A 14,547-nucleotide genomic window follows, 5' to 3' on the forward strand; every position below is an offset into this window, starting at 1 on the left:
CTTGCCGCAGCAGCCCAGGGTTTGAATCCGACCCGCGGCCCTTTGCTGCATGTCATTCCCGTCTCTCTCTCTCCCCCCTCTATCTCACTCATCTCAGCTGCACTCTCATCTAGCTCATAGCGACTACATCAAACATCATATGTTTTAGACAGTGTGGCCTTAGTTAAATGACAGCAGTGAAGATCTTTGTGACTCGTAGTGCGAGCAGTATGGAGGAAGATGGACCAGCCGCAGACATTCATCCCAAACATCATCTGCAAGTTCACATTGGAAATCATTCTCCCATAGTGTCTAACAGTACGAAGTGAGCTGGGTTTCTCACATTTTAAAGATTAAACATAAAGTAAGTGATAATCAACAGTGAAAATAAAGTTTTGTTTGTTTTGTTTGCAAAATGAAATTTCAAAACACTAAACAGTGAACTCTTCAGTTATCACTGAAAATATGTTGACCTTAAAAATCTCAATATGCCGACAGCATGAAATGACAGCATAATAAATAACTGGGTCGTTCATTCCACTCACAGAAAACACTGCTGTGACTTTATCTCTTCATAAAAAGTGGCAATAAAGGAGGGTATTGATATTTTATTTTCAGAACAAATGATTGAAAGGAGACAATCAATAATGGTACACAGTGAAAGAATGTAGGCTAAAGTCTAATATGCAGTCGTACATACTCCTCCTGCCTGGTCTTTATGATTTGATTTGGGTGAATGAATCGCCTCAGCCTCTCAGCTGTAATCAGGTTCAGTTCCAAGTCTTGACCCTGCTGCTGTGAGGACGACACATGTGAGTCTGAGTGTGTTGGTTTTCTTCAGCTCTCTCTCAATAAATAAAAAAACAAAAGCAAAAAAAACAAAACATTTCTGCAGGTGCACTGTAACCATCATAATAAAGGTTCTACCTGTCTTGTAATCAGAGGGACAGTTACAAATAACAGCCAGTAGGTGTCGCACTGTGTCACCCCCCTGGCTTCATCAGGCCGTGACTGTCAGCACAGGAGCTCATCTTTATTTCTGGTGTGATGCTGTGATATATTTAAACAGTGTGTATATATTGTATATGCAGTTTCCATTTATTTGACTTCAAGACTGAAAAAAGATGGAAAGAATTTAATGAAATGTCACTGATAGATATCAAACCACAGACTCACAATCAAAGGAGCATTATGGATGAGCATAAACAATTCTCCGTTTGTATTTTCCTCTTTTTATGTTTTATTTTTTCAAAGCTCCATCCATTACACATCTCTTCAGATCTGGGTGTGTGTGTCCCGCTCATCCTCTGCCATCCCTTCCATCATTGTAAACAAGAAAAACCCACCAACTCTTCCATCTCCAGTTTTTATATCATCAGGGAAATGTTATCAACTCATTTGTTATTATCTTGTTGATTAGAATAATAAAGTCAAGATTACACACAAGACATGACAGGCTAAATGCATCTACGGGTGCACATGCATTGATCCCAGGTAGACTTTACTGTCTAGACATGAACACAGTGACAAATCAGTGATGACGACGACGGACGATGAGGAACAACGTCCTAATCTACAAGATAACAACAAAAGAGAGCTAAAAAACAGATAGAAACACACAGGTCGTGTGAAAGTGTGAGAAATAAACAAACATAAAATACAAATTTCCATATAAATTCATATCATACAAGGGAGATGTACACACGAGAAGAGATATGACACTAATGTGAACAGAGCTGTAGCTCTTCGGCTAAGATGAGTTGTCAGCTTGGGCAAACGATGAACTATGAACACTAACACTGCCAAATCACACACTGCAAGGAAGGAATCTGCTTTCCTGGACGTTTTTTTTTTTCTCTGCTGAGTTGGTTTTCTTTCCTGACAACACTTCCCAACATGCATCAGGCTTCCACATGTTATGACTGTAGGAAATTTGGGTGCAGTTAAAGGTTGGTTCAAACAGAGGGAAAAGAGGGACGTCTGATGACAACTGATTAAATGTTATCCAACTGAAAGGTTACGCTCAGCAATGGCAAGCTGCTGTCCTGTCTCTACAGAATTCAGGTTTTGTGTTTTATGTTTGGCCGTTGATGGAAAAGCCTGCGTGATGGCGAAAGAGGCGCCGATGCACGTGAAGCCGCTTCACGGGTTTGTCACTTAAACTCAATTTGAGGCTGCCTTGCTTGCGTAAGTTTCAGGTTTTTGTCCGTGAGAAGAAAAGAAGAGGAAAGGAGGAAAGAAAAAGTAGGACAGCAAGAGAAGAGTAACTTATATATAATATATATATGTAACGTATATGTAATAACAGTGCAGAGCTAGTGAAGATGTGAGACTCCTAAACACAGCAGCTGTTTGTGTGACCTGCAGACTCAGAAGAAGAAGTCCAGTGAAAGAGGGCAGAAAGTTTTGTTTTGTTTTTTTTTTTGTAGATTTTTTTCTGTTTCCATTTTTTTTTTTTGTTACAGGTTGTTCTGGTTTGTTTGGAATAGTTCCATTTAAAGCTAGGACATGGAGCCTGAGGCAGATGGTTTGAAGTGCATGGACGGGTCCTGTAATCCTCAGAGGATTGCAGGAAGATGCATGGAAGGCTCAGATGATGCCGTACTGGGCCAGCTCGTGCAGCTCCAGGTGATTGAAGGCCTCCCAGGGGCAAATGACAGTGATGTCTGCAACAGAAACGCAGCAGTGTGAGGTTATCCAGGCTGACGCAGACGATAGAAACTGATTGGAAACCTGTTTTAAACTTTAAGGTGTACTCACCTGTGCCTAAGCCCTCCATACCAGGGATGTCATCACCAAAGCTGCAAAGAAAAAGAAATTACAAACCAGAATCTGGCATCATTTCTAAACCTCTGACGATGTTCGTCAGTCATGCATACCCCTGGATTCCCTTCTTCGGGGGCTTGCTCTTGAACTGACGGGTCTGCCTCTGCTTGAACTTGGGTGGTCCCTTGCGTGGGGTGGCGGGGCCTCCGCTTACGCGGGTGGCCGACTTGATCTCAGCTTTGGGCTCAAGATTCATTTTGAGCAGTTAGTGTACCTTTCGGCTTTCGAGACACCTCTGTGACGTGGAGTCGACGTGATGAAACCTTAGAAAGGAGAATAATAGAGGGAATGAGCAACTTTCACCTGTCTGGTCTGTGCAGATCTGTTTCAAACAAGACGCTCCATTTCATGTCACCTCTGTCTGACATTACAGGCTTTAATCCTCTTATCGATCTGCCTGGATTTACACTCATATTTCCAAGCAACTGAATGTCTGAGATGTGAGTGTGTTCTGTGAGGATGACCCAATTTTCCCATAATCCCTGGCTCAAGTTAATAAGCCCCCCCTCACACCCTCCCGTCTCTATTCCGTCCACATGTAATCTCGTTAGAGCAAGGACAACACAGCAGACATGCTGAGCACGCACTGAGGGTCTAAATGATCAATCCGCTCACTGTGTCCTGACGACAATGACACTGAGCAAGTCTTTAATGTGGTTATGGTGCTTTAATAATAACTGAGACAACACAGACTGGATTCATGCGAAGGATAACGTACGTTTACTCTGTACACTCGACATATAATGAGAAAATGTCGTCTGCAAACACGTATTCACACTGAGAACATCTTTTAAGGTCCAGTGTGTCAAAGTTATCTACAGAATATATTTCTCTAGTGTATAATCACCCAGTGAACTTTTTATATGTACAGACACGTCAGGACTTCTTTGACAGAGGTGACTGCTCCTGTGAAGCTCAGGAATATATTTCTCTATATTAAAAATTCAAAGTGCAAAGAACCAATCCTTAATGTTTTTCAGTTAAATATGAAAAGCTGACATCAAATTTGTAAATCTTTAAATCAAATATTTGAACCCAGGAACGTTTTCATACAGCTGCTCGTGTTTAGAGAACACAATATTAACAACAATAATAATTCCTATTTGTGGATTTTTGCTTCCTTTGTTACATAAAAAAACAACACCTCAAAATCTCAGCGTAAAGGAATAAGAAAGAAATATTATTTTGATCTCATAAACTCATGAACACTTCAAACGGCTCTAATCCTTTAGAAAGCTGGAGTTAATATAAAAAAAGTTAGTACGTGTCTTCACTGTGCCATAGTTTGAAGCCCAAACTATTTAAATCATCAGATCATTTAAGCTCAAAAAATAAAATCCACTGACTTCCAAGCAGCTCCAGAAGAGTTAATCACCTTTCACATTGTTTGCTATATAAAAAATCAATCATTCCAGTGAAAGCATTGTTTATGGTGGTGTGGTGATGATGGTGTGTCTACTCACCGGCTGTTTAGGTGAAGGACAGCCAGACGAGCGGGTGTGAGTGTCGCCCCGGTCTGTCTAACGGATGAGTGGACTTCTATGCTGGGCTTGCTGTGAGGGCCAGTCGGGGCTTAGGGCCCCTCTTATATGCCCTCCAGAAGATTACCAACGCCCCGCCTCCCTGTCAGCGGCACATCAACAAAACATATGATGCACTCATGTTGACGTGATGTCATTATGTAGTTTTACATTTGTAGTTTTCAGCATCAATTCTGGATCAACAGGTCAACAGATGACACATTTCCTCCAACAGGACAGTTCAAAGTTCTTTGTGTTATGCATTAAAAACAACAAAAGAAGATAACTGTGACCTTGTTTGCTTGATCTCGGCCTGCTGTGATGTTTGTCTGCAGGAAATTCAGAAAACACGAAGCAGTGCACGAGATAATACAGTCATTTAATACAGTTACTTAATATGTTGATGCAGATTATTGATGCAGCAGGAAGCTTCGATAAGGCCTAGCAGCTCCTTCTTTGTTATGCAATCGTCTCACCATCTGCCTCGGGCAAAAGCTTCAATCCTCCATCCTGTAAGAGAGAGAGCGACGAGCCTCAACACCTAAACATCAACCACCACACTGCTACGCCTGTAAAGAGACAGAATACAAAAAACATGTTCAATGTTACTGCAAACAGAGAAACTAAATCTGCTGTAAGTCCTACATTTCCCATAATGCAGAGCAGAGACACTGGGACAATGATAATCATAATGGATAAGCAACCTCCATGACCCTGAAGTGAAGCCTACACAGGAAGTGCCACAACCTGCAGTTCCTCTAACGTCCACCTGAGGCTGGCTCCAGAAGTGAGTCAGTCTCCATAAGTCCCCATGTTCAAATGTCCAACAGCAGAAATAAACATGTTTACAGCCTGGTACAGCACCATTCAGCTTCAGGTCATGAACCAGAGCCACCACACTGAGCTCTTCATCATGGATACGCCGTCCATAATTTATATTGTCAGTGAGTGAAACTAATTGGACGGATCATTTCTATAGGAAAATAAAATAAAAGAATAAAAAATAAATAAATAAATTGTTGATGTTATTGTACTGACCTTTAATTCACTCAAATTAAACCTTTTTATTAGATTTTTCCCCAATTATTGTTCATAGATTGATAAATATTGTGTGATGGGGGCACAAACCTTCGTGCTCCTCATGTGACCTTTAAGTGTGATCTCAGTAGAGCGCCACCCAAATAACTTTGACATTTCAGTGCATGTTAGAGTGAAGGCTGTAACTTACTAAGAACGTTAAACACTCAGTATGAATAATAAAATATAAAGTGGTCCCAGTTGCTCGTGCAGTGGGAGGAGCTAATGGTTTGACGTCACAGCCCCTAACTCTCAGCAGGAGGGCGCACGTGCCGGCTCTTCGTCCACTATTAATGATGACAAAGGTTTCAAATCTGTGGCTGAGCTATGTGATATCTGCATCATCTAAAAGTACAACATTAACCATTAAACACACCATGAACTAATTAGTATGCAGACTGCCAATTAAATAAAACATCATTAAGTCTAATCTGACTTCAGGTATGAATTCTACCTTATATCTCCATCAAACTTCCCCAGTTGGTTATTTACTGTACATTAAGACAATTACTCTTTGTACTGCTGAATTTCTGAAATGTAAATATGCAAATGAGGGACTGTCTAAGTAAAAATAACAGAAATGTGAACTTTGGATAAATCCAGGGAATAAAAAATTATTTTCTCCATGTTTTTATGAATCAAATGTTTTATAAATGAGATTCTGAATGACGCTCTCTGTACAAACCTTCAGAATATAATATAATATAATAAAATAAAAACTGACAGATATCAAAGTTTACAGTTTAAATATGTAAATTTAAATATATATTTTGATGAACTCTGCAAACACAAACAGACAAAGTGAAGAATTCTGTTTCTCACGTCAGTTACCTGAGCAGGTGACCCTGTCTGTGATTGACTCGTCATGTGATCAGATATAGTTTGCCATGAAACACTGCCAGGATCCAAAGTGGCACATTGCAGCGATGGCACCGGCACTAATCTGTCTGCAGTTTTTTCCACCACGTCAGAGTCAGTGTGTTCAGGTTATGATCAGTTTGTAATCCTCTGAATAACCCAGGTCAAAGAATAACTGCAGCCTGCAGCTCGCTGCCATCGCTGTAATCAGACTATAGTGCTGACTCAGTCAGGGAGATCAGGGTCAGCGTCACTTCAGAGAGTGGCCGGCCTGTACGTCAGCTGACTGACAGACGTCACTCTCACATCTGAAGATGCTCGGCTTCTTTTCCTGACATGATGCATCAGGTCATTAGCTCTGGTCCTCAAGGAGCCTCCAAAAACTCGTTAAAGTCGACTGAGCTTCAGTTTGATGAATTAGAAACGTTTATATGCTGAACTTGTTTACACACATTACTCTGGTTAGAAGTTACATTACTATTCGAGGTAACCGGTCCTTGAATTTACTGAACTATGATGTTTTCTTTTAAATGTATGGACTGACAGTCACACACAGACACACACACTCCTGTGTGTTTACAGTCACACAGACACACACACTCCTGTGTGTTTACAGTCACACACAGACACACACACTCCTGTGTGTTTACAGTCACACAGTCACACACACTCCTGTGTGTTTACAGTCACACACAGACACACACACGCCTGTCTGAACACTGAGTGCTGGATAAATCCACACAGTGATGAAATGAACAAGTTAAGAGGATCAGTCAAAATATTTTATCCTTATCACAGCACACACAGACACACACACACACACACACACACACACACACACATACTTGTATGTCTATCTAGCGCCCTCTAGCGTTCTGTCCTCGTACCGAAGAAAAAACTGTTTGTCTTACAAAGATCATTTATTTAACAAACAAGCCTTAAAAACAAGTTTTAAATACATAATTTAAATAAATCCTTAAATATCACGAAGAGTAAAAATATATTTTTAAACACTTCAAACTGATAAATGTGCAAAAATGCTTCACGACTCAAAGAAAAGTGACAATAAACTGATGAATTATATGAATTAATTATTCATGAATTACTGAATCAGGTGGTAAAAAAAAAAAAAAAAAAATCAAGAAAATAAAAGTGCTATTAAATCATATGGATCTGTGACGACGTTTCAAGTTAAAACTTAAAGAGAAAGTTCAGGGTAAGAATTAAAATGTGTGCTACAGCTCACATCTTCCCGTCAGACAGGAAACTGATGCGTGTATGTCGACCTGTGCTCTCTCCACAGAGCGGCTGCAGATCACGGCCAGAAACTCTGAGGTGAAATGATTAAGTCTGGAATCACAGGTCGATATAAATGCTTCAGTTTCACGTCATGTTGTCACACGGCAAAGTGAAGCAGTGGTCTGACATCCACAGTACATCACTTAGCTCCATGCTGGTTCTCCTGTCTGCTTCTCTAACCATGGAGACTTCAAATAACCTGAACTATCCCTTTAAATAACACTAACTGACGTGTGATTCCTCCAGTATTTGACATATTATGTTATGAAAGTTTGGGAACGTCAGACATGAACAGTGAGAACAACAGGTGGACTCCTACAGCTCGCTTTACCTTTCTTCAGTTTTCTGAAACGTCCTGCAGGAGGAGGATGCCTCAGTGAGTGCAGCGTGTTCAGTGCTCACACTCTGAGGTTGAAGTTACAGGCCGTGAGAATCAGTCACGTCTTTTTCAGGAGTCGGATCTCCATCTTCAGGTAGGTCTTCAGGTTCTCGTCCAGGACGTTCTCCTCGATGGCGGCGAGCGCCCGGTCGCCTCCGTCGTGGTAGTACGCCAGCAGCTGCTCGGCGTGTTCGATCCACACGCAGTTATGACAGCCGCTCATGCAGCAGTGGGTGGGAGCAGATGGTGGACCCTGGTCAGGAGACCAGGCGGAGGTTCTGTGGCTGGGTTCTGGTTCAGTGCACTCAGAGGGGTCCGTTAGCGCGGCAGGGGGAGGCGAGTCTGGTCCTGTGGCGAGGCAGCGAGCAGAGCCGACGTGTGGACGTCTGCACCACGACTGCAGAGGGACGTGACGGAGCGGATGTCTCGTGTGGAGCAGGGAGAGGACGCACAGCTGGAACAGAAAAAGAAACATGATCAATAATCAAACTTTTTATCAAGTGACTGTTCTGGAGTTTCCTCTCCTGAGGTTAACGAGGTCCCGTGTGGGTCTTGAGGTCCCGTGTGGGCCTCGAGGTCCCGTGTGGGCCTTGAGGTCCTCAGCAGTATTAGTTGTTTGTCTTTGGTTGGGAACAGTAGGTGCCAGTCTATCTCAACACTGTGGTGTCCAGGGTCACAGAGACCTGTTGCTGCCTTCATAGACATAATAGATAGCTTGTTGTTGACGGTCCAATCTGCGTAAACAGACATCTGTGTCTCCAGACTAGAACATGCTGACAATAACACCTCCACGGGTTTGACTAATTCTGGGCGTGTAGTATTTGTGGTGTTATCTTCAAGGATTCAAGGAGTTTTATTGTCATTACAGCACATGTAAAAACATGGGATGAAACGAAATTGGTTTCCCCTGGTCCTGGAGCAGCCCGATATCAAATATAAGATATAAAAAAAAATATATATATATAGAATATAAAATATAAAAAGTAAAGGCAAATTTAAATTTAAAAAAAGTATATACAATAAATAGAAAAACAACAACAGTATAACACCATGGTGAGGTAGTGAGATGTGCAAGTGTCCAGGTTGTGCAAACAACTGCATTGTGCAAGTAATTGCAGTGCAAAGTATTTTTGTATTATTGTCTGTGCATCTGTGGTGGGGGGTCCAGATGGGGGATGGGGGGTGGGGGTGGAGGTGGGGTTGGGGATGGGGGGCAGGGGCTACAGGGGTCCTCCAGAGTTCAACAGTCTCACAGCTTCTGGGAAGAAGCTGTTCCTCAGTCTGGTGGTCCTGCTCTTAATGCTCCGCAGCCTCCTGCCCGAGGGTAGAGGGGCAAACAGAGCGTGTGCGGGGTGAGCGGGGTCCTTCATGATGCAGGAGGACCCTGTTCCTGCATCTGGGGGTGTAAATGTCCGTGGTGGTGGGTAGGCTGCGTCCCACAGTCCTCTGTGCAGCTTTAACCACCCTCTGCAGAGCCTTCTTCTCCGCCACACGGTGATGCAGGAGCACATGACGCTTTCCACCACACATCTGTAGAAGGAGGTCCGGACTGAGCTCCCCAGTCCAATCTTGGGGTTTAAAGTCGATCCACCAGGATGTGAGACCGACTCAGGCACTTCTGATGAACTTTGAGAGTGTCTCTAATTCTCCTTGGCCAAGCGTCAATAAATAATACAGCATCAGACATCAGAGGCTCCTGAACACTCTCTGAACTCCTGACCTCACCTTTGACCTTTGACCTCAGCAACTGGAAACACTGCAGAGCTTCAACATGAGACGAGTCACTTCCTAAAACCTCCCCAGCTCATTTATCATTTTATATTAATTTATCTGACCTGTTTTATTCTTTCTCATGTGAATCAGTTTGTTTGACGCTCTTTAAATTAAATTATCATAAACTTTAAAGTAAATAAAATAATTTATGGTTATTATTAAACGTGTTTCATAAGTCAACACGTGTGTGTGTGCGTGTGTGTGTGTGTGTGTGTGTGTGTGTGTGTGTGTGTGTCCTGACCTTCAGCTGCTGTCAAACAGTGACCACAGCACGGTGTGTGTCTGTGAGTGAGACAGGTTGTGTCAGTCACACCTGTCACACCTGTCTCACCTGCTCAGGTGTAAAATCACTTAGCTTAGCTTAGCTTAGCTTAGCTTAGCTTAGCCACCAACCTTCGGTGCAGCCCGCGCCGCGTTCACAGCCAAACCCAGCATGGTGCGAGCAGAGCCGGGCTGTGTTCACGCGTCTGCCCGCTTCATCTCTCGGGTGTAGTTTAAAGAAAGAGTCTCCTTCCTCAGCTCCACCTGTCTCACAGCTCCACCTGTCTCACAGCTCCACCTGTCTCACAGCTCAACGTCTTCCTCAACTTCGACCTTCCGAGCGTGGTTGTAAACAAAAACGTTGATTGGCCCCGACAAACCGCAAAGTGACCAATCACAACAGCGCCCCTCTAAAGTTTGGACCAATAGAAAGCGGGGAATGGTTTCTGGGCGGGCTCTCAAAAAAAAAAGAGGGGGGCTGCAATTCCGAAGTGTGTCCAGCAGGTGTCGGTGTTTCACCTGGATACAAACCTCAGAGAGTAAAACTAAATAAATAAACATCTCTGTCAGAATATTCACACATAAACAATGTATTATCTGTCAATTTAAAATGATGCATCGTTTTTATTGGACTCCCTCCAGATAATTTAGATTAGGACTATTATCCACATCTGCAAGAATCTATATGAAGCAAAGTGTATAGTGGAGAGTGGAAAGTTTTCAGTTAATTGTGTAAAAATATATAGCTGTGCTTCTTCTTGTTTTTGTGTGTATTTTATTTTGTGATTGTTACTTTAATCTTTCTATCTGTTAACAGAATATTGCATTAATGCAGGGCTTGTTTTATTTATTTCTCGTATTGACTTTCCCTCGAATCATTTTCTGTGTCCATTTTTTGTTTTGGTTATCTTACATCATGTCTTCATCATTGTACTTAGGGTAGCTGTAAAAAGTTGTACATGAAGGAGCACAGGGGTGGATGTTGGTAACCAGAAAAGGATCAGCACAGTTGGTGGTGTTTTTTTTTTTTTATTGTTGAATAATGAAAATGAAAATAAAAACTGTTCATCTCAAAAAAGAATGTATTATCTGTCAGGAGTCAGCAGAGGTCACTGTAACTGAGGGTTCATGTTTATTTCGTGTTGTTGCCATGCAGCACTCTGCAGCTAATTACACCGAGGTGAAAGACTGTGCAGGGCCGTGTCATCAGATGCTGTCACCGAGCAACACAGTTTCCCTTTCAGATGCACAGATCAGCAGCGTGATGCTGAATTTTCATTAAAATTAATTGTTACAACTTTTAAGATTTGCATCTGTTGGTGATGCCATGTCTCAGGACAGAGGCGTGGACCTGAATCTGATGAATTCAGACTTCAGACAGAATCCAAAAAGATTTGTAACTTGGTTCTGACTTGAACACCAATGACTCCCCCTGACTTCATTTGGACTTTGGCCACTCGTTGCAGCAGCCAGACGCACTTTGTAAGCAAGCAAGAGGTGAAAGTGTGTTTGGCACTGTCGAGCAGCAGACAGACAAGAGACGATCCAGCGGATGATCACATTTGATACAGGCTCTGCTGTGGTCAACAAAAAGCTAAATATTCAACTTAGAAATGACAAAATACTGTATATACTCTTGGTGTATGATGACTTGTTTAGGACTCTAAACACAAAGCTTAGGACTTGGCCTTGAGAAGATTTGATTTCTCCTCTGGCAGGAGAACTTATGTTTCATACACCTGTATTTAAGCTGGAGTCATATTTTCAGTCAGTTACTTAATGTAAGCAGAAACCATTATTATAGACTCTCCTTAAGGCACTTCCGCGACCTATTTTTGAGAAGTCACGTGTCATTGCACTGAATTCTGAAGGAGCATTACGTCGATGAAGCAGATTTGGTGAGTGACACGGCTCCTTCGTGCTCATGAGTGAAATTAAAGCCTCTTTTGATGTCGTTTTTCTTTGTGTGAGGGTGGTTCAATGATTCTGTACCATGCCCTGCCAATTTCTTAACTATCTGACCCATTCACTGATGCGTGAGGAGGTGTGTGTGTGTGTGTGCGTGTGTTTAGTCTATAGAAGAGAAGGAGTCTGAGGTCCCCACAGACTTCAGTGTTTGCAAGCCACATCCATGGTAACGCGGCGTGGAAACACAGCAGCTGCTCGGCCTGGCATGAGATACCAGGTGTGTGGTGGGGCATGTTATCTCACCAGGGGCCCTGATCACAATGACACACTTTATTCCAAGGAGAGGCTCTCTGCCTCGGTCACAGTCATGCTTCATAAAAAAAACTCAGGCCTTTATTCAAACACACACTTGAAAGGCAGATTCTGTCATTCCAAAAGAAGAGACGGATCGCAAACAGCCCATAGACGGTAGCTGTGTACACAGACAGCAGAATGGACACAAGCTGGAGTATTAATAGCCTCAATGATCCCGTCTTTGTCTCATGACAATGAACTTATGATTATCATAATAGAGGTTTCTGTTGTCATGAGGCGTGTCTCATGGCTCATATTTCAATCCAAATGCAGAACAGAACAGATCTGACGTTGTTCACCATAATGTGGATATAATAAAGCTGCATGGGTGGATCAGTCTCATCAAACTGAACCTAACCAGCTGATGTTGTAATAGAGTGCACAGTGGTGTCGTCGTGTCATCTGAAGTGAGCAGAAAAAGATGCAAAGTCATATTTTCATTCTTCAGTTTGATGCTGTGAACGATCAAGCTGAATCAAAGCATGAAAACTGAGGCTATGCAACCAAAACGACGAGCTCAAAGAGGCTAAAACGCCCTGAAGAGCTGAGGGGAGCTGCAGAGGAGTTGAGGGATAATTCTCTCACATGTAGCCACTGTTATAACAATAAATAAGTATTTTTACACTGCGGTATTCCTGCGTTCACTTATTGTAAGTTCCATGACTGACTGCACGTCGACTTATTATCTTATGATGAGGATACACAAACACAATCACAGCCAACAATACGACATAAAATGTTTATTTCACAAAGAGGTTGCATTCATCTGTGACGTGATATTATATAGGTCATGGTTAAGAGCGTTTGGTGTCAGCTTGTGTAAGTCAGCTCAGAGAATTTCTTAAGTATGTCAGGTATGTGAGCACCCAGGAGGCTGAGGGGTCCGTTTTCTCTGAGACTGCCACTAGGATTTCCTCACAAACAGTCCCCTCGCCGCCTCGCTGCAGATTAAGTTTCTCTCAACACCTTTTCTCTTGGAAATCCTGGAGCCCTGCTTTACCTCCGGCAGGCATTTCCTGAGGTGCCCTGTGCTTGCAAAGATAGATTAAGTCAAACACATGACAAATACATAGAACAAAGAAGCTTGAGGGAAAGAGGCGGTTTCTGTTGATACAATTTGAAACTTTCTGAACATTTCACATGACCCATTGGTTCCCAAAGTACAGCCCGAAGACTCCCATGTTTTTTAAAAGAATTCCCAGAGGACTTGTAAGGATGAGATCATCATATCAGCATTGTTTTACAATGTGAAAGTTGGCACAAAGAGAGCATAAAGATGCCAAGTTTAACTGTAATTTTATGGCATACTGTGTGCAGTTGTGCAGCATTTCATGAAGTCAGAAACAAAGGTACTTTCCTAAATTTTACTGCTCCAAAAATCTCAAACTTCAGCTCAATGTTACATCTCTCATTAACAACAAGACGTCTGTCATGTGTGGCTCTGGGACCGATCCACACTGAAATGTTTGGAGGGAATCTTAATATTAAGAAGAAGCTCATATCAACTTAAACAACACACAGATCTGCTGTCGCTGCAGGCCTGAGGATTAGCGTCATCACTTATAAACTTTGTGCGCTCAAAAAGGCCTGGAAGTATTTCTAACAACTTGTTGCACATTCTACAGCACCGTGTTGTCCCACTATATATGGGAAAGATTTCCCAGGAATGCAACACATGGAAAAAAGTATTTTAGAAATGCGTTGAACTGGTTTGTGACCTCGAATCAGAAACAAAAGGTCAGATGTGGCCCCCCTGGAAGCTGCAGCTGAGGGTTGCTCAGAGTTTAGGTTATCTGGGTTCATGTGATGTACCTCTGATACAGTAGTGGTCCCTATGAAGAAGCATTTTCCAGCTTCAGCTGTGTCAACACTCTGGGCAAACAGCTTCAAGTCCTTCGAAACAGGGAGAAGTGGTAACAAGGTCTTTCTGTTCCACTGCTGAAAAGCGGCTCTGATAACCAAGTATCTTTTCTATTTGTGGATGTGCAAGGATGAGCTCAAAATCTGACAGCCTGTGTTAAAAAGGTAGCAGGGAGGTGTTTTGGTGCTCAGGTGTCCTTCTTCAAGGTCCTTCTGGCTGACTCACAGCACCAGCTTTGTCCTGAGCGCACAAAGACCACACTGTTCATTTACCCGAAGTGGACAGCAGCCGCTACAGCCACTGCCCCAAAATGACAAGTCAATGACACACCTCTGATGGTGACCTGTCACAGTTGGCAGAAACATGTTTGTGTCTGCGTGAAGAGGCTGAAACAGGAAGACTGCACGACAAAGCTCAGCTGGAAATTCTCGTTTGTTTTTCTGCCTTTTGGG

At 42.6% G+C, this 14,547-nt stretch overlaps 2 protein-coding genes across 2 annotated transcripts; both read right to left on the reverse strand.

Annotated features, from left to right (window-relative positions):
- Positions 1-1,099: 1,099 nt before the first annotated feature.
- On the reverse strand, positions 1,100-7,941 carry pde6gb (phosphodiesterase 6G, cGMP-specific, rod, gamma, paralog b). Its single transcript, XM_019268971.2, has 5 exons — positions 7,891-7,941; positions 4,269-4,894; positions 2,859-3,068; positions 2,740-2,780; positions 1,100-2,645 (listed from the first exon to the last, which is right to left on the reverse strand). The coding sequence occupies exons 3-5, from the start codon at positions 2,999-3,001 to the stop codon at positions 2,569-2,571; spliced, it is 261 nt and encodes an 86-aa protein (XP_019124516.1). The 5' UTR covers positions 3,002-3,068; positions 4,269-4,894; positions 7,891-7,941; the 3' UTR covers positions 1,100-2,568.
- On the reverse strand, positions 7,229-10,305 carry oxld1 (oxidoreductase-like domain containing 1). The gene is made up of 2 exons (XM_027277155.1): positions 10,105-10,305; positions 7,229-8,392 (listed from the first exon to the last, which is right to left on the reverse strand). The coding sequence occupies exons 1-2, from the start codon at positions 10,144-10,146 to the stop codon at positions 7,997-7,999; spliced, it is 438 nt and encodes a 145-aa protein (XP_027132956.1). The 5' UTR covers positions 10,147-10,305; the 3' UTR covers positions 7,229-7,996.
- Between the last annotated feature and the right edge of the window lie 4,242 nt (positions 10,306-14,547).

The sequence above is a fragment of the Larimichthys crocea genome, unplaced genomic scaffold (genome assembly GCF_000972845.2).
Source record: "Larimichthys crocea isolate SSNF unplaced genomic scaffold, L_crocea_2.0 scaffold83, whole genome shotgun sequence".
NCBI classification, from domain to species: Eukaryota; Metazoa; Chordata; class Actinopteri; family Sciaenidae; genus Larimichthys; species Larimichthys crocea.

Bases quoted from the DNA above. Each gene is read 5' to 3' on its own strand.
- oxld1 (XM_027277155.1), bottom strand. From the start codon at position 10,146: ATGCTGGGTTTGGCTGTGAACGCGGCGCGGGCTGCACCGAAG. The intron at 8,393-10,104 runs GTTGGTGGCTAA...TTTCTGTTCCAG, and splicing joins CGGCGCGGGCTGCACCGAAG to CTGTGCGTCCTCTCCCTGCT.
- pde6gb (XM_019268971.2), bottom strand. From the start codon at position 3,001: ATGAATCTTGAGCCCAAAGCTGAGATCAAGTCGGCCACCCGCGTAAGC. The intron at 2,781-2,858 runs GTATGCATGACT...TTTTCTTTGCAG, and splicing joins CCGAAGAAGGGAATCCAGGG to CTTTGGTGATGACATCCCTG. The intron at 2,646-2,739 runs GTGAGTACACCT...TTTCTGTTGCAG, and splicing joins TATGGAGGGCTTAGGCACAG to ACATCACTGTCATTTGCCCC.